This window comes from Heterocephalus glaber, unplaced genomic scaffold, assembly GCF_053883595.1.
Source record: "Heterocephalus glaber isolate CG9 unplaced genomic scaffold, H.glaber_assembly_v1.0 deba00001442, whole genome shotgun sequence".
In the NCBI taxonomy this organism is placed as follows: domain Eukaryota; kingdom Metazoa; phylum Chordata; class Mammalia; order Rodentia; family Bathyergidae; genus Heterocephalus; species Heterocephalus glaber.
The window spans coordinates 7,188,872-7,215,027 of NW_028258296.1; the positions used below are offsets into that span (position 1 = coordinate 7,188,872).

The window sequence follows — 26,156 nt, forward strand, 5'->3', positions numbered from 1 at the left end:
AAACTCAGAAAACAACAGATAATTGTAAAGGTCAGAGGGATCTGTGAGAAGTAAAAAGGAAATCCAGGTAACTGCACATCACCTTTCTTGTGTCATTTTTCTTCTTGGGTGGATGAAGAAGACATGACAGTTGTAAAGAGTTTTCTCTATGTCCTGTAAATTCAAACTCAAACCCTCCTGAGATCCACTGAATGAGGTGGAGGAGAGACACAAATACATGAGAACAGATTTCTGGGAAAGAGTACTCCGAGTTAACCAGGGGTCCTGAACTGTGCTGGAAAGTTAGGCCAGTGTATCAAAACTTAGACTGAGTTATTTTTAAATTATATATATATAATTTTTATAAATTATACGTATGAATTTCATATATGTATATAAAATTTAAAAATAAATCCAGAGTTAAACAGTAATAATAAATTACAAGATAAGGTACCACATTACATATAAACATGTATTTAATTGCCTATTATCTTTATAGTCTACTTAGTGTAGTTATACATGGTCTTAATAGCTAATTCTGTTTTCCTAGAGTATAAAACTCCTCCTGTATTTGAAGCCTTACTGATTAAAACCCATCACCGTGCAAAAATCACATCCCCATAATAAGGGGCTCTCATTTAACCCCCAAGAATACTCTTTAATAAAAAATAAGCAGCCTTTGTAGTGTTGAACTAAATATTTAAGTGATTAAAGAAAAATCATGTCTTCATTTTTGTCTGTCTGCCTGCTTATTTACATACACTGTCTCTCTGTAGACAGGAAGAGAGGAAACATTATATGTTCCCTTGGTCCCTACTGGTCAGTGTTTCTGCCTGGTCTCAGAATGACTAATTTAGTAGAGTGCCTAGTCTTGGGAAACTGTTTCTTCCTTTGCTACAAGAAAGACCCAGCCGAGTGTGGTGATGCATGCTGTAATCCCAGCACTCAGGAGCCTGAGACAGGAGAATCTCTGTGAGTTTGAAGCCAGTCTAAACTGAATAGCGAGTCCCTGTCTCAAAAAAAAAAAGACCCATAGTGGTTTTTTATGAATTATATGTGCAAGAAATGGTAGCTTCAATTCCCTGAATGTTTCCATAAAGCCAGAGTGGTGAAAGGAACACAGAAAACCAAGCAACCAGCCAGTCTGGGTACTGTCACTACTCCTGATGAAATTATCCTCCTTTAGTATTACCTTTAGTATTACTCTGCCATAAAGAAGGATAAACCTGAGGCATTTCTAGGTAAATGGATGATGCACTTTGAGGCCACACTCTTAAGTAAAATAAATCAGACACACGTGTTTAAATATCACATTGTTTCTCTGGTGTGAGAAACCGAAAGTGTAAATAAGGATCAAAACTTATAATAGATATTGGGAAATAGGAAGAAAATGAACTCAGAGTACCGATGCCATCTTTGGAGTAGCTAGGAAGGAGAATCCAGGTACCTATGTTAGCTACTCCCATTTTTAGTCGTTTCTTCTGTTATGCTCCTTTTGAGGCTGAGAGAATCAGTAAACTCTGCCGCTCAGCAAGCCAAATACCACCATATTAAACACAGGCTGTAAAGGACTCATAAGATAAAATAAATACAAAATGTCTTGTTTTTCTTCCAGCAAGACCAGAAAGACAGTAAGTGAATGACTATCATCACTGGCTTTTAAAAGAAAATGTGACAATTAATAAAGGAAAGAATTTTTTTTGTTTAAATTCTTTTATTGTTAAATTTTAGGTACACAATACGTTTATATTTATCATTGGGTGCTTGTACCTGTGCATGATGGATCTTGGTTCTCATTTTTTCCCCATTACCTGTGTGCCCTTCACCTCTCCACCCTTCCCTATTTACATAGACTTTGTTTCCATTTTTTTTTTTCTTTTCTCATAATTTTTCCTTTCCCTTCTTCCCTTTCCCCTTCTGCCATCCCTACCCCTTTGGACCTTTTCTTCCTATTTCAAATTATCAATTATTCATTTTAATTGTTTTAATCCTTATTTACACAGGAAAATTATTTTTAAGCTCAAAAAGTTCAGCAAGAAATAAACAGCATGTACTTTCTATCATTTTAGATAAACATCCCTGAGGTGGTTAGATATTTAATTGCTAAATAAAATAATGGTAATACTGGAGCAATCAATAAAATTCAAAATGTAATTATAAAATAAATCAAATTTTTTGCTGTTATATTCCCTAAAAAAGCAGGCCATAATGATCTGCACTAAAGTATGAAGAAGAGTCTAGTATTTAACGTGTCATCCTAACTTACTTATTTTTTTGGTTGCTTTTAACATCCCAGAATTTTACATCCCAGTATTTCGATCTCACTCTCTCTCTCTCCCTCCTTTCCTCTCTCTCTCTCCATATACATAACTTTTAGAGTGACCCAAAAAAATGACACCACAACTCCTCAGACTACAGTGTGTTCTTTTCTGCTAGGATATTATATTCCATTATGTTAATGCTGAGGTGAGGTCTTTGTAATCTCATACTCACTGTCTTTGGGGTTCACTCATTTCTTGGTTGCTCCAATGCCTTGTTAATTATTTTATAACAAATGCAAACAAATGATTTAGATTTTAATCTTTATTTTATGAAAAATGGTTCAAATTTGAAATTCCTTTAAATGTCTATTCATAAGATTTTTGTAAAATATTTAGAGGACGTTGGTCAGCTGTAGAATATTAATTTGGATTCATCTCAAATTTCCTAGGTTTCCAAAACAATTGTCTTTGTTGTTCATCTCTTAGCAGATTTTACATTTCACTGTTGTGGGCTGAAGTTCAGGTATACACTGAAGCATCATTTTCAGCTGCTCCTCCTCTCTCTTCCCCTTCCTCTCTCCTCTGGCTTCTTCCCTGACTTCCCCCTCCCTTAGTTTCTAATACCATGGAATTCATCTCTTCTCTTGTTGCATAAGAATTCCTCAGTTGGGCTGGGGATTTAGCTCAGTGGTTCCACTGCCTACCTCAAAAGCTCAAGGTCCCGAGTTCGATCCCTGGTACCAAAAAAAAAAAAAAAAAAAAAAAAGAATTCTTGTTGCTAAAGTAGCAAATTGTTCAAAGGCTAAAATTTGATGCATAGCTATTAACATTAAAATATTTAATCATCATGTTTTTGATCCATGGAGAGAAACACTACTGATAGTAGCTTTTTTAATGTGTCAGCTTTTCTGATAGTTAGACTAGGTAAATACAGAGTATTATGTGTGGTTAATGTTGCTTCTCCAAGACACATCATAGCTATAATGTTGCCCAGAATGCAAGAAATTAATACTTGCCACATTTTTTTGGAAAAAAAGTAACCCCTAGTTTTGTTTTGGTTGAGTTCTACTGTATTTAAATATTATTGTAGTTTTTTCCCTTGCATTGTTCTTCTTTGAATGGTTTTAATTTCTGTATGTGTGTGTGTCTGATAATAAAGTTATTTTATTAAAAAAATAAAAGTAACCTCTAAGAGCTACTGATTCGGTGGCTCTAGTTGCTGTTTTTGTGGGTCAGTTTTTCCTCTAGAAACCTTTTTAGAACTTTCATAATCATATAAGCATGAAATGCTGTCTTCTAAAATATTTAATTTTTTCTAAATTGTAACAGCATAGAATTTTAACTTGAGATACAGGCTTCCTAGAAACCAGTTTCTTAGCATCAGCTAGAGCTAAGGCTTCTCAGACTTTTAAAGAAAGCATATTTCACAAATTGAAGTTGCAGGTCCCTTGAGACAAGAGCTATCCTCGTGTCTACACTTAACGATAGCTAAGACTGTCACAGTCATTCACCTTCATCATTAAAAAACCACACAAAGTTCTTTTTCCCTCCAAAGTTAGAATGTTTAAGCACTGGCCTTATAGAGTAACTTTCTGAGTCTTGGATTTGTGTCCAGAGGTGTGGAGGTGAGGTAACCAATAAGACAAGATTAGACCTTAACACTATGAGAAGTCTCCTGAACTTGACCCTTTTCCAAAATGACTTGTGAAAAGCAAATGTTGTTTATAAGCCCGTAATGACTTGTATGGCTTGCATAAAGACTGGTCTAAAAAGGGGGCAAAAACATGAAGTGGTATGGGTCGAGGTTACATGGACCTCCTAGCCAGCTGTCTCTAGGTTCCTCTTGATCCAAAGCCTTGGGGTTCTTCTGCAATCATGACCCCATGGGGTCAGTGCCACACACATCCACGTGTTGGTGTCTGAGGGAAGCAGAGACTCACATTCTTTTGAAAGGACGTTACAGCACCTACCCTGTTGCTCTGCTGTGAGACAGCCTGTAGACTCGGTAGTGAGGGAAGCCATGGCGCTTAAGGCACTAAGGAAGCCGAGAACTACTGAAAGAGGAGAGACATTAGAAAAATCTTCTCACAGAGGCCACAAACTGCTAACTAGAGTAGATTCTAGCAGCCATTACTTTAAAGAGCTGATGCTTCTCACTTAGAGCTACCAAAGGCAGGAGCCCAAAAAGTATTAAGAACTACTGGAAATCCTACCAATGGAATCCGTGTCTGTACTGAGAGAACAGCAATCAGAGCCTTTGTCATTGAGAGCCACCCCGAGGAAACCACAGATGAGGCATACAGCCCTTTCCAGTCCTCTTTCTGTCCCCTTCCAAAATAAGAGATACTAATCCCTTCATGTGGGAGTTTAAGGAAATGGTGGCAAAGGCCAGCCCTTTCCACATCCTCCATACTGAGAAGAAAGCAGAATTGTCTACCCATAAATCTGGTTCAGTTGGAGACTCACAGTCTCTCAATGTAGGCTTTTCAGGATAAGAGACCTTGGATTACAGCTTGACTATCAGACTTCTAATGATTAAAGGAACATTTATTGACCTTGTATTGAATGTCCTTTACTGTTCTAAGTATTTTATTCAGCATGTATTTATTCACTTACAACTATGTTATTAGGTACCAATGATATATCCATTTTACTAGTGGAGAAGAATTACATATACAGAAGTTAACTTGCACAAAACCACCAATTTGTAAATGGTAAATACAGACAGGCTAACTCCAGAGCAATGTTCTTAACCACCACTTCCTCAGTACGGTAGACAGAAAACAGTGGGTCCCCAAACACAACCAAATCCAAACTTCCAGAACCTGTGGATATTACATTCTATAGCGAAGGGGACTTTGCAGATGTCATGGAGTTAAGAACCTTAGGTGAGGAGGTTATCCTGGATTATTCAGATGGGCCCAGGGTAATCACTAACAGATGGGTCCTGAGAAGCTGAGACATTCCTAACTGTAGTCACAGGGAGATGTCACAACCGAAAAGTGTCAGAGAGCAGCGCCGCTGCCATTCTGGAAGACAGAGGGACCGTGAGCCAAGAAATAGCAAAAGAAGAAATAGCAATAGAAAAGGCAGTGGGAAATGGACTGTTCTGAGGAAATTTTGTTTAAAAATGCAGCCATGCCAACATCTGTTTTAGCCCAGTAAGACCCGTGTTGGAATTCTAGCCAACAGAACTGTGAGATAATAACTCTGTGATGTTTGAAGCCACTCTGTGTGATAGTTTGTTACAGCAGCAGTAGAACTGTTATACTCTTGCCTTGTGGAAAAGAGAGTTCATGAGTTTTTTCCCCTTCTCCCACAAGATGATTTGCTGTATAACCTTAGATAATAGGTTGTTTCCATAGGTCTGAATTATTACATGAGAATGTGTCCCATATTTAGCACTCTACTAAATAATATAAGAAACTTAATGTCTTGGATCTTGCTAGCAGAGTTATATGATTGATAAGATGCCACCATTTGGATCTTTGAAGCATACAAGACAGACTCCGGTTTGAAAAAATTTAAGAGAGAACCATCACCATAAGTAGGAAGTTAATTTTCTAATATTCAGAGTACAAAGAGTGTATTCTGATTCCCTGCCAGATCCTGTCATCAACACCAAAGTGTCCTTTGAAGTCTCGGAATAAAATGAGCTGTTGAAAAGGTGACACCAAGGCAGTGTCGAAGTTTTTACATTTCTCATCACTCTTCATCATAACGGAGACCACACAATGGGCTGAGATGTAGTTGGTTTCTTTGCAGTGGCAGTGTTTCTAGACCTAAATACAATGTGACATTTGGGCACTGGCCTTTGTAGAAGTCTTTTGGGAAACATTCCACCTCCACAAACAATGAACACCACACATCATTATCAAACAAAGTCCTCCTCATTGCTGCCTGGTCCACTGACCTGGCAATACACTGGCTGATAGGATACAGACAGTCTAGGAAGTAGACTAATGGGCAGTAGAAGTTTCTTAGTTGATGAAATCTTTTGATTAAAAAGAAATAATAAAGCTTTAGAAAAAAAAAATGCTTTGGAAGACTCAGACCTCCATAATAAGCTTGAAAGCAAGTCTCTAAAACAGTATTTGAATCCCGAAGAGCCACGCGATGGATGAAATTAAACCTGCCACTTGACACTGTGTTTGTATTCTTTCCAAAGTTGGGCTGCAGAGTGTCACGGACTCCTCCCAGCAGTGCAGATGCAGTGGCATAATTCCGCTCCTGTGCTCTGGATTCCTACAAACCTTACTAAACTGTTCCTGCACCATGAGCTGAAGAGAGGCGATCAGAACTGACTGCGTAGTGCAGGCTCTGACTGCTGGGATGAAGAAAGAGTGAAAACCACTTCACTCTCAGCAACCAGAGATGCAGGGGCTGACGTGGGGCAATAATGTCATCCTGCTTATTGTGCAGAGACCCCAGTAAGAAAGAGAGGGGTGAGCAGGGGACCTGATCGTGTACTGATCATGTGGGTTGATGGAGTTGGACAGCTGTGTCCCCAGTCTGGGAAGGCCTGTGGGGTTCATATTACTGTCGCACCAGTGTCATTCAGTGGGTGAGTGGATTAATTGCGGTGCCTTAATTCAACTGTCCTTTTTCAAATAACTAGCTTTCTTTTTTCTTGGGAATTGGCCATTTTTCAACTAAATTGGCCAAAGGTATTTAGTTAGGAGTGCTTTGCACTCTTTTCTTTTTTTGGTACCAGGGATCAAACTCAGGACCTTGCACTTGCAAGGCAGGAGGCGAAACCACTGAGCTAAGTCCCCAGCCCAGCCAAAGGTATTTAAACATCACTCTTAATGGTGCTACCATTAACCTAAAATTTAGCAGAGTTGTTACGCTTTTCTTAATACCGTAAGCATCGCATAATCACTGTTGAAAAACAAGAAAACAGAGATATGGGGAAAGAAGAAGAAGGAATTGATGTTCCAGTTACCCAGGATAGCCACTGTTAATATTTAGGCAACATTCTTCCACACAAATATACATATAAACAGATTTCAACAAAAATAGTATCATACCTCACAATGTGTATAAATTCTTCATTTGCTAACTATTCATTATTTCTGTATCAGCCATCTAGGACTTCATTTTTGATGACCAAATATTATTCTATTGTATGAATTTACCAGAATTTCTTCAATGTGCTGTTACTAGACTTTAGCTGAAGTTTGTATTTTTGTTATTACAAATAATAAAATGATGAACGTATTAGTGCATGTAGATTGCATTTTTCAGTTATCTCCTTAAGATAAGTTCTAGAAACCTAATTACTAAGTTAAGTTATGAAATTTTCTTGAGATTCTGATGCTTTTCTGTCATTTCATCTTTGAATAGGAAGGAAAATATTAAAATCAGAAAGAATGAGATCATTCAAAAGCTTTAAATCAGTTTCAAAAAGATCTGAAATATTAAATTAAGACATGAGTAGAGTAGTTTAATTTGAGTTTGTTAAACCATTTATACAGACATGCACAGTTTGGGTCTATGTGAGTGTCATTAAGTTCATAGATGAGCAAATGACATGATTTTCTAAAGAAAAGGCAAGGACATTTAAATATTATCTTGTATTTTTGTTAATAATTCCCAGGAATTAAAAAATTAGTAAGAGCAAAATTGAGATATAATTCACATATCATAAAGTTTACACGTTTAAAGTATATAATTAAGTACCTTCAAAAAGAAATGCTGGGATAAGGGTACCTCTACAGGATGGGTTACAGTTCTGAGATGGGGTACAGCTCCAGGATAGGGGTAGCTCTAGGGTAGGGTACAGCTCTGTGATGGGGCACAGCTCCAAGATAGGGATACAGGTCCAAGATAGGGGTATGGCTCCAGGATAGGGGTACAGCTCTGGGATACGGTATAGCTCTGGGATAGGGTACAGCTCCGGGATGGGGTACAACTCCGGGATGGGGTACAACTCTGGGATGGGGGTACAGCTCCAGGATGGGGGTTCAGGTCAGTGGCAGAGCACCTGTCTAGCCTGGGTGAGACCCTGGATTTGATACCCAGAATTGCAAGAAGGAAAAAGAAAGGCTGAGAAAAGAAATGGGGGGGAGGTGATGTCACTGTGTATAGAGTTTCCCCCAATCCTGGAGAACACTAATCTTTTTCTTTACATTTGCCTATTGTTGACTTTCCACATAAATGGAATTCTACCATATGTGACCTTTTGTGACGATGGGCTTCCTTCACTACTGGTGTTTTCAAGGTTCATCTGTCATGGCGTGGATCAGTACTTCATTCATTTTATTGCAAAGTAATATTCCACCACATGAATGGACCCTATTTTATTTATTCATTCATCAGCTCATCCTGTGGATGTCAAGTAAAATCTTGTCGCGATCATGCCTCACATCCTTCATAGCTCCTCACGCTGAGAAGAAGGGCAGAAGAGGCCCATCTTGGTCTGATCTTGACTGGCCTTTTGGCCAGATCTTCAGCCATGCTCCCAGCCCTTCCACACCCATCCTTCCATCGCCCCCTTCATAGCACAACTGCAACAATTTCCCAAGGGTGGCAGGTACTGCTCTTGCAGGTGCTGTTACCCCTCTCTGTGCTCTTTCTTCTCCTTAAATGTGCGGATGCCTCTGGCTCATACCTTGGGCTTTAGCTGTCAGATAGCTCCTCCTCTCAGAAGCCCTGGCACCCAATGTAACCTGGGTACCACATTTCCTCCCATCCGTTTTACCTCTCATAACAGGGCCGTGCTGTTTTGTAATTGGGGTTTTTTTTCTTCACTTCTATTCCATGAGATCGTGAGCTCACTGAAGTCAGAAACTGTTTTTCATTTCTCTGTTGCTAGCAATCAAGGCCCAGCCCATGGTAGACGTTCAATAAATGTCTCCTTTGTATATAAGATAAATAAAATCAAGTTGACTTTTTATGAACTAAATCAATTTAGGGATTTATAAGTATGTAAACATAAAATGTATTTGAAATGTACGTTGAGCTGGGCACAGTGGCACATGTCTAGAAACTCGACACGTGGGGATAATGCAGCTGGAGTCCACAAGTTCAAGCTCAGCCTGGGCAATCTAGTGATTTAGCAAGATCTTGTCAATAAAATAAAATGCATAATGGATTTTTCTCATGTTTAATTTGTTCATGTACATTTTATGATAAAATTCACAATAACTAACTCATTAAAATGAGCCAATATGAGTATATAATATTAGTAAGGCTTTTGAAGTAAACATCGACTTTTTTTAATCTATCAAATTGTTAACATTTTCAATGTAGAATAACTTAAGACAAATTCAGAATGTATACAAAAGATGGTTTGCAATCATATTTCAAATGATTTTTAAAAGAAATAGTTTAGGGCCGGGGATTTAGCTCAGTGGCACTGCGCCTGCCTGGCAAGCTCAAGGTCCTGAGTTCAATCCCCGGTACCAAGAAAGAAAAAAGAAATAGTTTAAACTGGATGTAGTGGTGCATGCCTATAATCTCAGCACTCTGTGAGGCTGAGGTAGGAGGTTGCACATTTGAGCTCAGCTTGGGCAACTTAGCAAGACCTTAGCTCAAAATTTTAAAAAGGACTGGGGATGTAGCTCAGGGCAAAGGCTATGGGTTTAATCCCCAGTTCTGTAAAAAAAAAGAAAAAAGGAGGAAGGAAAGGGAAGGAAGAAAGGAATTTTTACGAATGCCATGAAGTCGATTTATATATCAAAGTTTCACTTTTAAAGATGAGCTTTTTGTACAAGCAAGTATGTTGGTTTCCTTAAACTTGCCTTGAAGAGAGTTGTCTTACTTAAAATACTACAGTGATTTTAAAGCCGACATGTTTAAACTTTTTAAAACCAGTTTTCACTGTGTTCTGTGTGAACTGAAATGTGTTGAAGTAGCCCTCATTGTTGGTAATGGGATCCTAACCTCTGTTACTTCTGACTTATAGGGTATCTTTGTTACTAGGGTCCAGCCTGATGGGCCAGCATCCAACCTACTACAGCCCGGTGATAAGATTCTCCAGGTAAGACAGATAACAGTGATGCATGCAAACTCTGCGTCTGAGATGAATTTGCCTCCATGTTATGAAGCTAAATGGTTTGAGTTAAATGATTGGAGATCATTCCTTGTCACATTTCCTATTTGCCTTTATTGTTTCCGAGTTGAGAGACAAGTCAGAACCAATTCAGTCTGACAGAATCCAGTGTCCCTAGCACCTGACACACACAGTACCTGGCGCATGATAGTGTTCTGTACATTTTTGTTGAGTGGAATGGATTACTTGGGCATTGTCTTAGTCACTTTCTTGTCACTGAGACGCACAATTGTGTCTTACACTCACCAATTACAGGAGGAGAGGTTTATTGTTTTACTCACAGTTACAGTCCATGGTTGGCTGACTCTGGGGCAGGAAGCCATGGTGGAAGGGCCTGGAGGAAGAAAGCTCCTCACATCACGGTGGTCAGGAAGCAGAGAGAGAAGGGAGGCCCAGGGAAGGTGATACACCCTTCCAGGCCACACCCCCAGTGACCCACCTCTTCCTACCAGACCCCACCTCCTAACAGCAAGTCACCTGTATCTCCCCATGGCTCAGCCACCTTCCAAAAGCCTTGTCTACGAGCACGTGAGGGGACATTCTCAATCCAACCATAAAGCAATATAAAAACAAAGTATAGACACACACATGAACTTATGCATAGTTATTAAATAAAAGTAAGAGTAAGTGCGTGCCTAGATAGGGTATCTATGTGATGTCAGATGAAGGAGAAGGGTGGGTCCAGCTTTGATTTGTCAAGCGTGTGTTAATTTAAGCCTCTGCGTATCAGAAAGGGCCACTCCAGGAAACAGTTAAATGCCTGGCTAACCTTGTCCGTTTTGCTTTCTGTTTCCTTCTCTCTGAATTAATTTCCCATGTCACGGGCAGCTTATCATTTCCTACAGTTAAGGGAAAGATTTTTAAATATTGTCAGTGTATTTAAGATCCACTACTTTGACCTCAGAAATTTCCCACTACATAAATAGATGGAAATTGCTGATATTTTTAGTTACTTGTAGCAATTATGAAACAATATACTGGAGATGTAGAATTTAGATAGCTGAGAATGCGGGACATATAGGGGAAAATCTTCATCAGGTCAGTTATAAAAAACAAGAATAACACATAGAACCTCTCCACTCAGCTCTGAGGAGATCCTCTGCCAACTAGTTACTGAACTTCCTTGGAAAGTTCTAGAAAAGTAGAGCTCCTTAAGAGCCCAATATACCTATATAGCAAGATTGCTTTAACATTTTTTTTTCTGGGAAACGTTTTAAACTAGCTAGCAAACTCATGACAGGCTACTCACCTTTTCAAAACTGATAGTGCTCAGAAAAGACAAGGGGCTCCCCCGAGCTGCGACAGTGTCACCATGAAATACCACCAGCCCAAATCCTCCAAGGCAGAACACAAAGACAGCGAGGTAGTCTTTTGAGCTAGAACATTGCAACAAAAAAGACATGCAAAATACTCCAGCATTTTTCTTTGCTACTATATTACAGAAGTTCTGTGGATTTTGATAGCCTACCTAGTTGTGTGATCTTAAAACATTTTACACCAGATCTATGGGCCTCAGGTTTGTTGTGTGTAAAATGAACTGTAGTTTGTATCTGAGTTCCTTCCCAGCTCAAAATTTCAACTGTTTGATAATTTTATGTGTTGTAAAGGGAGTCAAGAGTAAACCAACAATATAACCCCCTAACACTTGGAAATGCTGCTTATTAGCAAAGGAAATGGCTAGAGTTTCTTTCTCTTCTTCCCCCACCCCCAACTGAATTTCAAAGAAATTAGTTTGAATCTTAAAATCTGGGAGGGGAATTGTAGCCAGTTAATCTCAGACCCCTGTCCTAGCTGAATGCCAGGCTGAGTGCAGAACCAGAAACCTCTATCTCCGGGCAAGGACGGAGCGAGGCCTTCAGCCATGACTGAAGTAGCGAAAGAAAGATTTTTCTCTTCTGCTTAGATTCAGAAAAGAAATTTATACAGATGCATCATAACAAAATTATATATCCTGCAGGTGGAAAAATAAGTAAATATCTATTTGCAGGGTATTCTCATACTCTTTCCTGACTTTGAAATTCTACAAGGGTTGTGTATGCGGACAAGAGGTTTGGTGTTTCCCACCTCAGAGGTTTATGGCAGTAGGAAAATGTACAGAGGAGTAGATTCCTAATGTGATAAATAGGAAGGAATTATAAGCTCAATTAGTTAAAAGCCATGGATAACTCAAAAGAGCTACACCTAGATCTCTCTTCTCCCCACAAAAGACAACAGAGGAGATGCCATTTTATGTTTGCTGCAGAACTCATTTGTATCTAGTGCAATAAAATCAAAGTCTATTTTCAGTAAAAACAAAAATACATAGAGCTTAAATAAATTGCTGTATTCACAGCTTCACTCATGGTAGTTGAAAAGCAGAAGTGGCCAATTATACGGTCCGGAAGAAGTAAGAATGGCACATTCATTCTGAACAGAAACTGTTGCCTGTGTCACAACTAAGGGAGCGAGCTGTATTTTGGACTCTTTATAATACTGTTGACTCTTGGTCTCAGGAATGCTGAAGAAAACAGGTTAGCAACATCGAGTTTTCTAACACCACTAAGACCTGTATGATGTGTTCTCACTTGAGAACCTTTCTTTACAAAGCTTCATGGCAGTGAACACCTAGAAAGACAGGAGAAAAGGAACAAAAGCGACAATAAATGCTGCCCAGTGATGCCTGTTACTGGGCTTGATGTAACCTAGCAGCAAAGAGACATGAAATAGCAAAAGAGATCCTTTTCCCAATTCCTCCAACCCAAAATATATTCAATCAAGGCTTTTTTCTGACTTTTCGCCATTCTTACTGAGCTGTGGTGCTGTTGCCATGTTATCTGAATTACATGAAGATGTGTGCATGAACAGATGGAGGTGATTCAAGCAGCCACGTCATTTATTTCCCTAGCACAGACACTAGAATTCGTGAGCGTACCCAAGCGGCTTGGCTGCTTTTTTGCCTGAAGACGCTGGGGCACGTGGAAAGAGCCCTGTGTAGGAGAACTGAGCCCTCTCTGCCTCACCTTCTGTAAAGCTGAGTTATGTAAGAATGAGAGAAGGAGCACATAGATCTTTAAAAGATATTCTTGGTTAGAACTATGTAAATTTGCCAATATGAACCCACTATCCAAATGGCAATTTTGTTATCTTAACATTGTAGTTTCTTCTTTCTAATGTTATTTCCAGCTTAAAAATGCAATCTAATTCATTATACTCCTTACAATTCAAATTACGTTATTATATAAAATATATTAGTTATAGTTATTCTGTTGACAAGATGGCCAGATTGAAAAAAGGAATAAATTCTACCTGATAGCGAACAATACGATTTGCAGTCATACCCTAAAGCTCACTTGTAAGTGTATTGTCTTCTGTTCTATCAGGGTACTTGCTCCTACCCCTAGGATTTACCTAACCCTTCCCCAGCACAAGCTGAACTTTGGCAGGAAAAGAGAAATTAAAAAATTTATAGAGAATTAGTTAATGATATCTGTATTTTACTAGTTACCAAAACAGATGATTCCAACACAAGACATGTAAGTATGGTACCCAGCTGAAGGTAATTTTATAGTCTCTTCCACTTTAGCATCATTGTAAGGGTTTTAGAATTAGTAATCCAAAATATATTCCCGACCTGTGACTGCATTTCCAAGATATCTAATAGTCAATGTGGTAATAATTCAAACAAACCAAGTATCTATTTTTTCCCCCAGTCTTAAAAAACTTAGCCCTGTAACTGACACAAGTAGTTTAAAAAACCACTGTCACTCAGGCATGGTAGGGCACACCTGTAATACCAGCCCTTGGGAGGCTGAGGCAGGAAAATCACCATGAGTTCAAGGCCATCCTGTGCTGCAGAGTGAACATACTGAGAGCCTGTCTCAAAAAAAGAAAAGAAAAAGAAAAAGAGAAACCATGGTCAGAAAATAAGTCTATCAACGAGTAGGACTATTAGCAGAGTTATAATCCTTATGCTTTTTTAATATAGTTTTTTGTTAGCATAGTTCCTTGGATTTTTGGTTGGTTGATTGGTTGGTTAGTTCTTTTTTTTCTCAGTAGTTGTTGATAAATTTTTGGGCTCGTAGAACCCTATCTTGGCCAAAATCATGAAGTTTGATTCCCACTGGGCCTATTATGTCCCTGCTCTGCTCCATAAGCACTCTGCCTCCTGATTTGTGTCTTCTGAGAGGATGTCAGAGCAGCCCCATCATAAGACAAGAGAAAATTGAGTGCACCCAAAGGAGCTCGTGGCTCTGAATGGATGCAGATCTTTAGAAAACTGGGTATTTGATTTTGTGATATGACTAATAGGTGTGTAGCAAAATTTTTTAAATGAAGTAATTAATATAAGAAGGTATTTCTTGGGATGCAGAAAGATTGGCTCCTCACAATAAAAAAAAAAAAAGATGGCAGCCCCTCCTCCAGTGGCCTCGCTGCTGGGAGAGAGAGCGCTGGGCGGGAGAGCCCAGATATCTCTGGGGTGCAGGGGAGAGAAGGAGATGGATGCCAGGGGACGGGGTCACATATGCGGGGGTCAGACGAGGGAAGTGAGTGTAGCCTCCCCTCCTGGGAGTCTGAGGGAAAGGCTGTGGATGGCAGCCTGGGGCCCTCAGATACTGGCCGGGCCGTCTGTTCCACCACTCGCCCGCCGAGGCAGGCCCTGCTCCTCTGGACGGGGGCCGGGGTCCTCGGCGATCCCTAGGTGCGGTGAGCCGCTCACAGTCATGGGTTCTGTAGCCTCAGCTCTCGGGGACAAAAGCAATCTGCATCTAGGAACCCACGACTAAGGGAACGATGTCCTTGCACTACATCGCCTGCCTTTTCCCTGTAAGAGAAGATTGAGTTCATAGAGTCTTTGCCTAGTTTTGCAGACACCAAGGGGAAGCCTTTGGGCCCAAGCACATTTCTAGAAGCAAAAAGACAAGGCTGACTGCCTCATGGTGCAGAAAGAGAGTGAAAACCTTCTTCTAAAAATCAGCAAGTACATTCACAAAGCACCGAAAACTGCCAATGGTCATTCTGTGTGGACCGGTGTTTCCCAGTGGCATCTCTTAAGATACCTTCGGGAGGTTAAAAAAAAAATTCCTGGGTCAAATAAATTCAGAGCTACCTCATAATCGACCCCATTTCAGGATTCCACAGTACAACTGCTCGGCACAGTAAGAACCTTGGAAGCCTCACAGGCTTCTTTCTCCCTGCCTGTGGAACCAGCCAACCCGCCCTACTGACAGCATCCCTGAGCCCCTCCGCAGCACACACTTCACAGGGTGTTTTCAGAGAAGCCAGCTCACCACGTGCATGGCTTTCTCCCAGAACGTGGTGACATTTGTAATTCTCATCACGAATCATTGTGAAAGGTTAGAGCATGTTCATTCCTCTGAAATGCTTATAATTTCTCTTAACAACCATAAAAAGGAAAGAGAATTATCTCATGGTTAAAATGCAGTGTACTCTTAAAGAAATAAAGGTAATGTTATTTGGAACTTTTACTAAAGATTTTCCCAACAAGGTTAAATGAGTTATATATTTCTATGTATCTGTGATGCAAAATCAAAAACACCAGAGACATCAGGAGGCCAGTAATAAAATAATTCTTAGTATTCAGATGAGCTGTTATATACAATGATATAACACTTCAGAGGATAAGGCTTTCTTAAAATAATAGTTTGATTAGAACACAACTAAAAAAAGGTGTGTAATTTTATGTACAAGCATTTATTCCATATCATTATACATACAGCTTCATTCATAATACTATGTAAAGTTCTACCATAGATAACTAAAACAGTTTAAGAAAAAAAATTTTGCAAATCAAAAACAATATTTTAAATATTAAAGAAAACATAACATCCAATACGGACAAGTCAAGTTCATTAGACTGGCTCTGTCCTCCTTAATTTAGCTGAGACAAAAATAAAATTAATTAAACATCTATTTTGTATCATTTAAATCACACAACCCTGCCAGGCAACTGTTGTTGACAGATGTTAAATAATTTATTTTGGCTCTTTCTGCTGTACGATACTGGTCGTCAGGAGCAAAGTTTACAAGTTTATTGGTTTACTTATTTGGAAAATATGCATCAAATGCCCTCTATGTAAAAAGTATTGTGCCAAGCGATGTAAACAAAGTGACAGATTATATTTAAGTTCCTGTTTTCACACAAGCTAGTCTAAGATAGAGACATAATAAAAATTACACATACCAAAAAAAATGATGGAGGAAAACAGGAAAGAGTTGAGTATGGAACACTGAATAAAATGAATGCTAGTCGTCCCCCATCCATCCACCCATCCATCCATCCATCCACTCTTCCATCTACCCATTCATTTGTGGTCCTGGTGCCAGAACCCAGGGCTCCATGTGGTCTAGGCAACTGCTCTACCCCCGAGCTGTACCTGCAGTCCCCAGTCTATCTTTCAACAGCAAGCTCCCCACTAAAATAGAAGCCAACCTGACTATAAAGAGTCCCCTGAAAATGAAACGTTGATTTTCCAGTTCTTTTTGTGGCAGACATAAAAGGAATAGAGAGTGGCTTGTTGGGAAACTGTCCTGTAAATCAAAGTAGGAAATTGATTTGTTGAAGATGTTCATTTGACACATTTGATTACAAGAAAATAGGCATTCCAAAATCAGAGCTGAAAAATAAGTAAAGTTCTTCAGAATTATTACTTATTAACAGTTTTGTATAATTCCCAAAGCCTTTCTTTGAGTGTATCCTAGCTTGCCATGTCTGTTTTGAGACTGAATTTGTGAGACATTCAAGCATGCATTGACATGTGCACACTGAGGAAAGAAGAGAAATTCTTATTTATGCTTTACTCTGTGGAAGGTTTCATAACACGACAGTAAAAGCATTAAGACTTCAGATTTTCTCACATTTACAAAGAGCAATGTAAAATTTTCGTATGATCTAAGAAATGAAGGTCTATGGTTCAGATTTTTTTATAGAAAGTTTTTTTAATGACTTAGCCTACAGTCAATATAATATTGATTATGCGGCATACTTATGCCAGTATTTAATGAGAGTATTCTATTAGATGAAAAGTCTGAAATCTGAATTAATTCCAGGTATTGCTGTTTCTCATAAAGCCTAGCAGTCAGCCCTGGATACCATGAAGTTTCGCTGTAGTTCGGTTGCTGTATATTTTAGTTTTTCCTCATCTCAAGAGCTGTAATCATCAAAGTACAAGATATTAATGTACTGAGATGTATCTAATTTATAAAATATATGTGCCTGGGTCTTTTAAATGTCTGTCCCTTGAAGGGGAGTTTAAATCAACCAAAAACCACATCCCCATGTCGCTAATCCGATTTCCCTCTTGGAGTCTAAAATGATCTGCACTGTCCTTGCTGTTACACAAACACACAAAGCCTATGGCCAAGTTTTCTCCGAAGCTAGTTTTTAAGTTTACAGCTTTGGATAAGAATACAGCAGAATTCCTATGAGGACGACAGCTCCGTCTGCAAAGTTTCTGTGGTATAAACATCCATAATTCATCCATTTAACAAAACATTTACCAGAAGGAATTCAAAGATAAATACAGGAATAAGGGGAAGGAATCCAGAAACCAAGACTGATTTACAGTAAATTGAGGAGCTAGAATTGCTAAGCTTTACTGTTGGTTGGAATTGCAAATATCATTTTAATTAACTCTTAATCTTTTCATGTCTAAATCATAAAAAAGGGAAATTAAATACATTCTGTGGCATAAGAAGATGTCAAATGGAACTAAAATAGGGAGAGATATCTTCTGGAAATAACATAAAGATTACAATAAAATGTTCCTTCATACTTTCAAATCAGCTAATGCTAAAAGCTCATTAATTATTCTTGAAGCATAACATTTTTCAGAATATCTTTTCACTTCTTAGATTGTTTCCTTATTAACTTCATTGGAATTTAATAAGGCACACATTTATTTCTCATTTTTCATTGAGTTGCAATTTCTTCAAAATTGCACACATTTTATTTGAATCTGATAATGTGTTTATACAAAATGTATTTGTAGCCAAATGCAACAATATTTAACATTTTCATGAGCTTAGCATTTATTCTTCATGTCATCTTTTGCATTTATATTGTGCATATATTCAAAATATTATGTGCGTAAGTGCATCATATGTATTTATTTTCAAAGCATCATTGAATTTATGCTCTGCAATTGATACTGCCCAGGACCAGAGTTTTGCTTTGTTTTGTTTTATTGTTTTTTGATTTTTTGAGACAAGATCTCACTATGTAGTTCAGGCTGGGCTTGAATTCACTATGTAGCCCAGGCTAGCCTCGAACTCACAGTGCTCCTCCTGCCTCAGTCTCCCGAGTGCATTACAGGCACGCACCATCATGCCCAGCCCAGGACCAGTTTTTATTTCCTCAGTCTTTTCTGTTCACAAACACAAGACATCACAAAACTCTTCTAGATAAAGTATTGTGATTCTTCTGGTCTTTATCTTAATTGGAAAAACCCTACAAATGTAGTAACGTAATTCCTTGATTCTCCATCTCAGCTATCCAAGATGTGAACAGGGCAGCCCTGTTGTACGGTAACAGACAGAGTGTCCGTCCCTCCGTCTCCTCTGACCTAAGGACTAAGGAGAGCGATCAGCAAGCCTCGGGTGCCATTCTCTTCCTCCTCTCAAATCCTCTTTCCAGTCCCTTCTGTCCTCTCCCTCCCCGGGCAACAGGCCTAACACAATGCCTTGTATCAGGCAAAACCTATGTATTATTTAAAAAGTGGATTCACTTAATGAACCTAAAATAAAAATTGCAAACTTACAGCATCCAAAGAAACAAGCTGAGCCAAGATGCAGAGTTGCTGACTGTGATGTAAATTCTCACCTAGCCACGAACTGTGTGATCTCCGGTATTTTATGAGATCTCTCTGATCTTCATTTTCATCATTCCCAAAATGAGGGCCAGAGGAAAAAGTGTTCCTTTTTCCGATATTTTCTCCTATTCTTATGGCTTAATCAAAATTGTATTTCTTTAAAAATCACAAAAACATATGTCACATTCATAGTACTAGCTACCATTTGATTGTTTATAGAGTGCCCCACCCTACACCAAGAATTTGACATAAATTAACTCATTTGATCTTTAATGAACTTTCTAAAACAACTCTTTCAGATTCTTCTGATATTTTGAACCCCTTACCAGGCCGTTCCTGGCTAGGATCTTTTTAGTAGGCCTCTTGAAGTTCACCAATGCTCTGAAATGATCCAAAACATTGCTGAGGACTAAAATTATAGAGTGCCAAGGTTCATTTGACTCAGTGACGTGATTCACCGATCTGCTTATTTCCTTCTGAGAAGTCAGCTCTATTTTGGGGTTTTCGGTGATCAAATTCTCATTTGTTCATACAAAACACAAAAGCTAACGGCTGCAGCTTAAAAGCTGTGTCAACAGCTAAGTTCTAAACAGGTCTCTTGGCCCAAGTCAGAACCTGGGGTGTGGTTCTCAACATCTTGGAGCCTGCTTTTTCAGAAACAAGCTTTGAACCCAGAATTAATTCAGCTATCTATTTTTCTCTCTGCTTCTTTTGTGCTGCAGACAAACCGTGTTAGTTGGTGCCACTAGACAAATATTTGTGTCTCCTAGATTTCCTGTTACTTTATGGACATTCTACCTGGGTCTCTCTTCCAGGTGGCCCTTCCCGGGTCTCCCCCCATCTGTCTCCTAGGAACCCAGCCTTCCCTGTTCCCTCCCCTCGGCACACGGGTGCCCATGGAAAGCTTTGCCTTTGAGTTTGGCCGTCAGGTAGAGCCAGCTGTCAGCCACCCCTGGCAGGAAGCACTGAGGGGGGTGGGGGGTCCCATGTCACCATTTCCTACTGCACTTCTGGAAGATTTTCCTAGAAGTCCAGTTTGACAGCTAACCCTGGCTTCCATCTCTGCTCTACACTTCCAAAGCTCCAACTCCATCCTGCTTTCCTAGTTGGATTTCCCTTCTGACACAGGCTCACTTTTAAACTTATTTTCTCATAAACCCCTCAGCACTCCATCTCTATTGCTAATGCTTCAGCTCCAACGTGCTTCCTGAACTCCGCTCTCTCCTTTCCAAATACAGGACCCTTTTGTGCATGTCGCTGATATCAAACACTCCATGGTCACCTAGTCTAGGTTTGCCATTTCTTTTAAGATTTGCATTTTCCATTACTGACATTATAATTTGATTCTTACTTGTTTTATACACCTGGTCTAATGAGGAGCCAAATTTATAGATTCTACATGCTAAAAGTTTCCTTCTTTTTAATCTATTTCCTCTTGAGTCTCCTGCATTGCCCTAACAGATAGTCTGACGTGGTCTTTCTACCTTTGAAAAAGAAAGTTCAGAGGGAGCCACACTACCCAATTAAGCCAGAAATGAAACTACAACAAGAATGAGAGATTCAGCATTTCTGTAGCTTTTAATTTGGGACTGAATGTTATTTCCACCAGCATTTCTGGAATTAATTAAATTAACTTGATAGGAATCAGAAAGAGAGTCAGGGCTTGGCACCCACTGTAAAGTACAGAATTGCCACAGTGTTGAAAGGGAAAGGACTGAGCATTTTATCATGGCTTGTGAAACATCAGTTCAAAGTGTCTCTGGTCTTATTACTCTGTTGAAGTACTATAGAGAGAGAAATATAAGAAGGACTATTATGGCAGAAGATGATTCAGCCCTGACCCATTCCCAGCTGTGTGACCACAGACAAGTGGCTCAGTCTCTCTGAGGTGTGGGTCTTTCATTTATGAAAACAGGAGCGGCCTAGACCACACTGTGTGTTTATGAGCACTCGGGGGTTGCAGGGTTGGAGCTAGCAATCTGGTCTCCGGGTGTAACCCCCTCTGATCTGCCTCTCTCCTCCTCTTCTCTCTTCTCCTCTCTCACTCTCTTAAATGTTTTACATATCCAGTTACTTCTCTTGTTTTTGAAGCAAAGGTTATGTGAACTAAATGCTTTCCTCTAAAAAAGCCCCTCCACATGAGCTTACTTCTATGATTTCTTGTAATGTTAAAGACTATGGTCTAAATTTCCAGGGCTTTATTTGGTTTGGGAGTAGGGTTGCATGTTTTTTAAAAATTCTTACCAAAATGTCTACATACAGGACCATTCAAAAAACATTTTCTCTGCACCGTCACAGAATTAACATGAACTATCCCACTGCTCACATGCCGAGGGCTGCAGGAGCCACCGGAAATGGGCCAAGTGTGGAACTTGTCCTTGGCTGGGTCTGAACGGCAGGACACTTGTGGCCCACAGCAGAGAACCAGCCTCCTTGAAGTCTGCCTCTTGCCTTTCTTTGCCTTGCCCTGAGCTACCCTAGCACTGCGCCTCAGCAGATGCTACGTGCACTTGCTGAGCGTGTGCTGGCTGTAGGGCATCTCGTGTGTTAGTTTTAGTTATGCCCGTGGCTTGTTTCCCCCCTTGTCAGTCACCTCTCTGATGCGAGCCTCCCTCTTCTGTCTCTTAGTTCTTGCCCCCTTGCCCACCACAATGCCTTGGGCTGTCGGGACCCAACAGACACTTTTAATTGAAAAAAAAATGAAAAATCATATTGAAAGAGAACAAGCTTTCTTTAAAGATCTTCCAATAAAATCCAAGAGATGATCAAAAGATACAGTGAATAGGGTCAGGGATTTAGCTCAGTGGTTCTAGCACCTGCCTCGAAAATGCAAGGTCCTGAGTTTGATCCCCCAGTACCCACCCCCAAAAGAAAGATACAGTGAATGTTTAAATTTTTTAAAAAAATTTTTACAGTAAAACAAATTACTATTATTCCCTCCTCAAAAATGCTCTCTTTCTCACGTCAGACACCCTTACCCCATCATTCTTGCCATTTTCTGAAGCAGGTTGGAGTATCTTTATAAGGTATGATAAAAAAAATACAGTGAATGCTGCTGCCAAGTGCTGTCCAGAAGAAAGGCATTGTGTAAAAACACAGTGGGGCGTCCTCATCCACCTTATTTACTACATATGGTACTGTGCGGCTTCTGGCTTTTCCCCAAAGTCCAAATGACCCTGAAAAGACAACATTCTGAATCGATGCGGGTCACAGAGGCAGCTGCCACATCACAACCAAAGACGCCCACGTAAGAGGTCTTCTAGAAAGTTGCAAGGATGACGCGACAAGTTGTCTGAAATGAGGGGGAGAGTGTTGAGGGAGATCAGTGGCAATTTGTCTTCTACTGTAATCTGTCTTTAAATTGAAACTCACTGTATTGTTCAATCTCACCTCCTATCATTCCAAAATAATAACTATAATTAATTTGCTAAGTTTTATACCACGCATCCCCTCCACACCAGCATCACTGTCTTTTCTAGCATTAATATTATAGCAAGCCTAGCGATGAACACCTCACCACTCACGGCAAAGAGAACCACACGGGGTCTTCACCCCAGAAGCTCTAAGGTGTTTGTTTCAAACAATCCCCTGGAAATTCTCAGTGGGTTTTGGGGTCGTAGTAACTATAGATTTGAGACTACAAATACAGGAATCTGAGAACTCACAAAGGTATTATTAATTTTGACATTCAAGAACCCCATTATTGGTGAGTGTAGTTGCGTGCCCTTGTAATCCCAGCACTTGGGAAACTGAGGCAGGAGGCTCATGGATTTGAGGACTACATGGTGGGTTCAAAGCTAACTTGAGCTACATAGTAGGACCCTATCTCAAAAAAAAACCCTCCATTATTTAAAGTTAAATTTTAATTTCACAGTTAAGGTATTACTTTGAGGAAATGGGGGTCATTAAGGTAACTAGTATAGCCCTCAAAACTGTAGTGGAATATATTTATATTTCACGCAAGTTTTCTATTTTTCTGATGCCCACAGTAGGAAAACAGTAGAAGGAAGAATGTACCAGGTGCTGTGTTCCCTATCCCCAGTCACCATCTAACCAGAAATAACATCAAACGGAATCTTATTGTCTAATTTTTACTGTAAATTAAAGCAAGAAATTGCAGCTGTGGAACACACTTCAAATTCTACTCGACTACTATCTCCTGGCCCTGAAACAGCAAATGCCAACCTCAGTAAACATCATCATTAATAAATGTTATTAAGAAATGCATATATTGAGTTTCATTAATTCAAAGCAAACTTGTAATTCATATGATATGGATTTCCAAGGGTTTACATTTGGTTTCCTATTATTTCCCCTATTGGTAGATGTGCTGTGTAACATTTTAAAAGGCAGTATTTTAGAACCTTCTTTATCACATCATTAGCCAATCAACTTTAATGAACTAATAATAAAATATTATCAATGATAAAAAAAATCAGATGCCTTTCACCCAAGTTATAAAGGCTACACAGCATTGCTAAGGATGCACTGCTGTTTGCGATTTGAAAAAGTTAAAGGCAGTGAAGCATTTTAACTTTTAAGTGAACTGTTATTGAAAGTATTGATCAGATTTTAAGAAAATGTAAAAATGAAGTAAAATAGCAAAGGCAGTTTGTGCCCAAGATGAGCAGCAAGTTCATTGAAGATTGAAAGAGATAACCAGTTAACTGGCTGTATCACCTGTACTTGGCCAGTCAATTCGACTGACACTTCCTTTCGAAATCAGTTGAGTCTAAGACTGCAGGGAAAACAGTTACATAACTACCAGTCATTGGGTTGCCAGGATTTATTCCTACACAAAGTTTCAAAAACGTTGTTTTTTAATTTGGACTTCATGAGAGTGAAGGCTTACGGAAACCACCTCTCTACATATTTTTTTAAATAGTCATTCCAGTAATTTGTTGTTTAATGTAGAGAAATGCTAAGAACCATTAGCACTTACTACAAAGAAAACCATGTTTCATGACACAAATATCAAATAACCCATTGGATTCTTGAAGTTGTAACCTTAGGTTAATTGTGTTCAAAATAAATTGCGCTTGCTTCTCTTGCTGGCTGGTAACCAGGAGACAGGAGGCGTGTCCTGTTGCTGGTTATCAGTGTGCTTCATCCCAGAAGGATGGACACCTTACGTGTACAGGACTAGATTGAAGGCCACCAGCATAGATAATGAAAATACTTGCATTTAGCAATGGAAGATAGGGGAGTAAAAGAATATTTATTTCATAAAAGAATGAATAAACCAAGAACTTTCCGTAGAGTCAAAATAAGATTTAGCAATACTCTTAAGTGCCCAGGGTTATTTAGCATAATTAAAATATGGCACATAGGTGGGTTCATGGCATGCTGATATAACACAAAGGCAATGGCCAGCCAGCTCCACAACAAATCGGAAAGCAACAGCAAAAATGAACAGCGATTTCACAAGTACATCTACCTGTTACTCACTAGTGCAGCTTTATGATTAAGGCAAAGGCACATGGGGTATTTAATAACTACTGTTGAACTAATAAATTGGGTTAAATATGGTAAAATTAGTTACTTCTACAGTTAAAATTCCATTGTCAGTTTTGAAAGTGACAACCATATTGGTTGATGCTTCTTTGGGTCTTGTGATTAGAATGTGATGCAGCGATAACAAACATTTTGCATTGCTTGACCTGTTTTATTCATGTATTTGCAGGCAAATGGACACAGTTTTGTACATATGGAACATGAAAAAGCTGTATTACTACTGAAGAGTTTCCAGAACACAGTAGACCTAGTTATTCAACGTGAGCTTACTGTCTAAATATTTTTTATAAATAGTGAAGATATGTCTAGCCAGACCTAATGTTCAAAAAGAAATTTATACATAGAAACAAATTTTGCCAATTGCTGGACCAATGGCAAACATTAGTGCCAAATGTATAATACTGTATGTTAGCACTGATCATCCTTAAAAATGTTAACTCTATAAATACAATGTTCATGTGCTTATGTACAAGTTTTAATTGTCAGCCTCTGGCTGTGCATTGGTGCAGTTTTGTTTCTGTTTTCGTTTTTTAATCAAAATCAGTTTCTTCTCAAAGTGGATTTCATATAATTTCAGAGCACGGAAGCACACACAAGCTCTTTATGAATTCTGCTCTCCATCAGAAACACTGCCTCAAAGTTGTATATGCCTTTATATAGAAAATACAAGTATAAAGAATTGTAATTCCCATAAAATATTTCTAGCACAAGGTATATGTTGGCATATATACAAAAAGAATATAGAGAAAAACAATATTTTCATAAACTAAACATCTCGGATTGAGAATGAAAATATATCTTAAAATAAGACTTTACTATATTGAATCTTTTTCAATAAAAATTACATGATAATGCCTTATGAAAGTAACTGTACATATGGTATAAAGTGTTTATATTTGGTTCCATATTCATTTGCTAAATTCTCATAACACAGAGTGAAATATTTCATAAATGATCCACTTACCTCTGGGACCTGAATAAAATAGGACTAATTTGTTCAATGCCTGTAGCTAATTATAATACATGCCAAGTTAAGAAATAGAGTAAAAGTCATCATAGATACGACTTTTTCACCACAAACTCAAGCAGTGAATGATGGGTGGCCGGAAAGGTATTGTTTTATTTCTTGGAAGTTTATGTTGATTATAAACTGTAGCCCCTGGTATTTTTTACTTGCCAGTGTGGAATTTTTTTGTGTGCTGCTTTATTTAATTTGCAACTTAAGGAATTTATCCTTAAGGAAGACTTGCCAGAAAGTTATGATGGGTGATTTAAACACTTCAATATTTAAATATGAAACTTCAAATATAATGTCTCAGAGCTGTGGTTGATTTGTATTATTAATTTCAATGCCAATTTTTGTGACGAGAAATACATAAAACATTTCCCCTCCAAAAGTGTCAAGGTATATAACATTTTTAATATTCTCACTAGAGAAGCATACTTAATGTAGAAATTATTTAGTTTGACATTGGAACTATTTTTTTCTATGAATGATCAAAATTCATTTTACAATCCTTTAAAAATATTTATTTATAT

General features: G+C 38.8%; 1 protein-coding gene across 15 annotated transcripts in view; it reads left to right on the forward strand.

Moving 5' to 3' along the window:
- Lrrc7 (leucine rich repeat containing 7) overlaps positions 1-25,865 on the forward strand; it is a 496,759-nt gene extending 470,894 nt beyond the window's left edge. For 14 of the 15 annotated variants that reach the window (XM_087212656.1, XM_087212660.1, XM_087212654.1 and 11 more), the window contains 2 exons: positions 10,150-10,224; positions 24,787-25,865. In XM_087212656.1, coding sequence (XP_087068782.1) covers positions 10,150-10,224; positions 24,787-24,894 — 183 coding nt within the window. In that variant the 3' untranslated portion in view covers positions 24,895-25,865. The remainder of the gene's footprint in view (positions 1-10,149; positions 10,225-24,786) is intronic. The other variant, XM_087212664.1, reaches the window with a different exon arrangement.
- Positions 25,866-26,156: the final 291 nt, after the last annotated feature.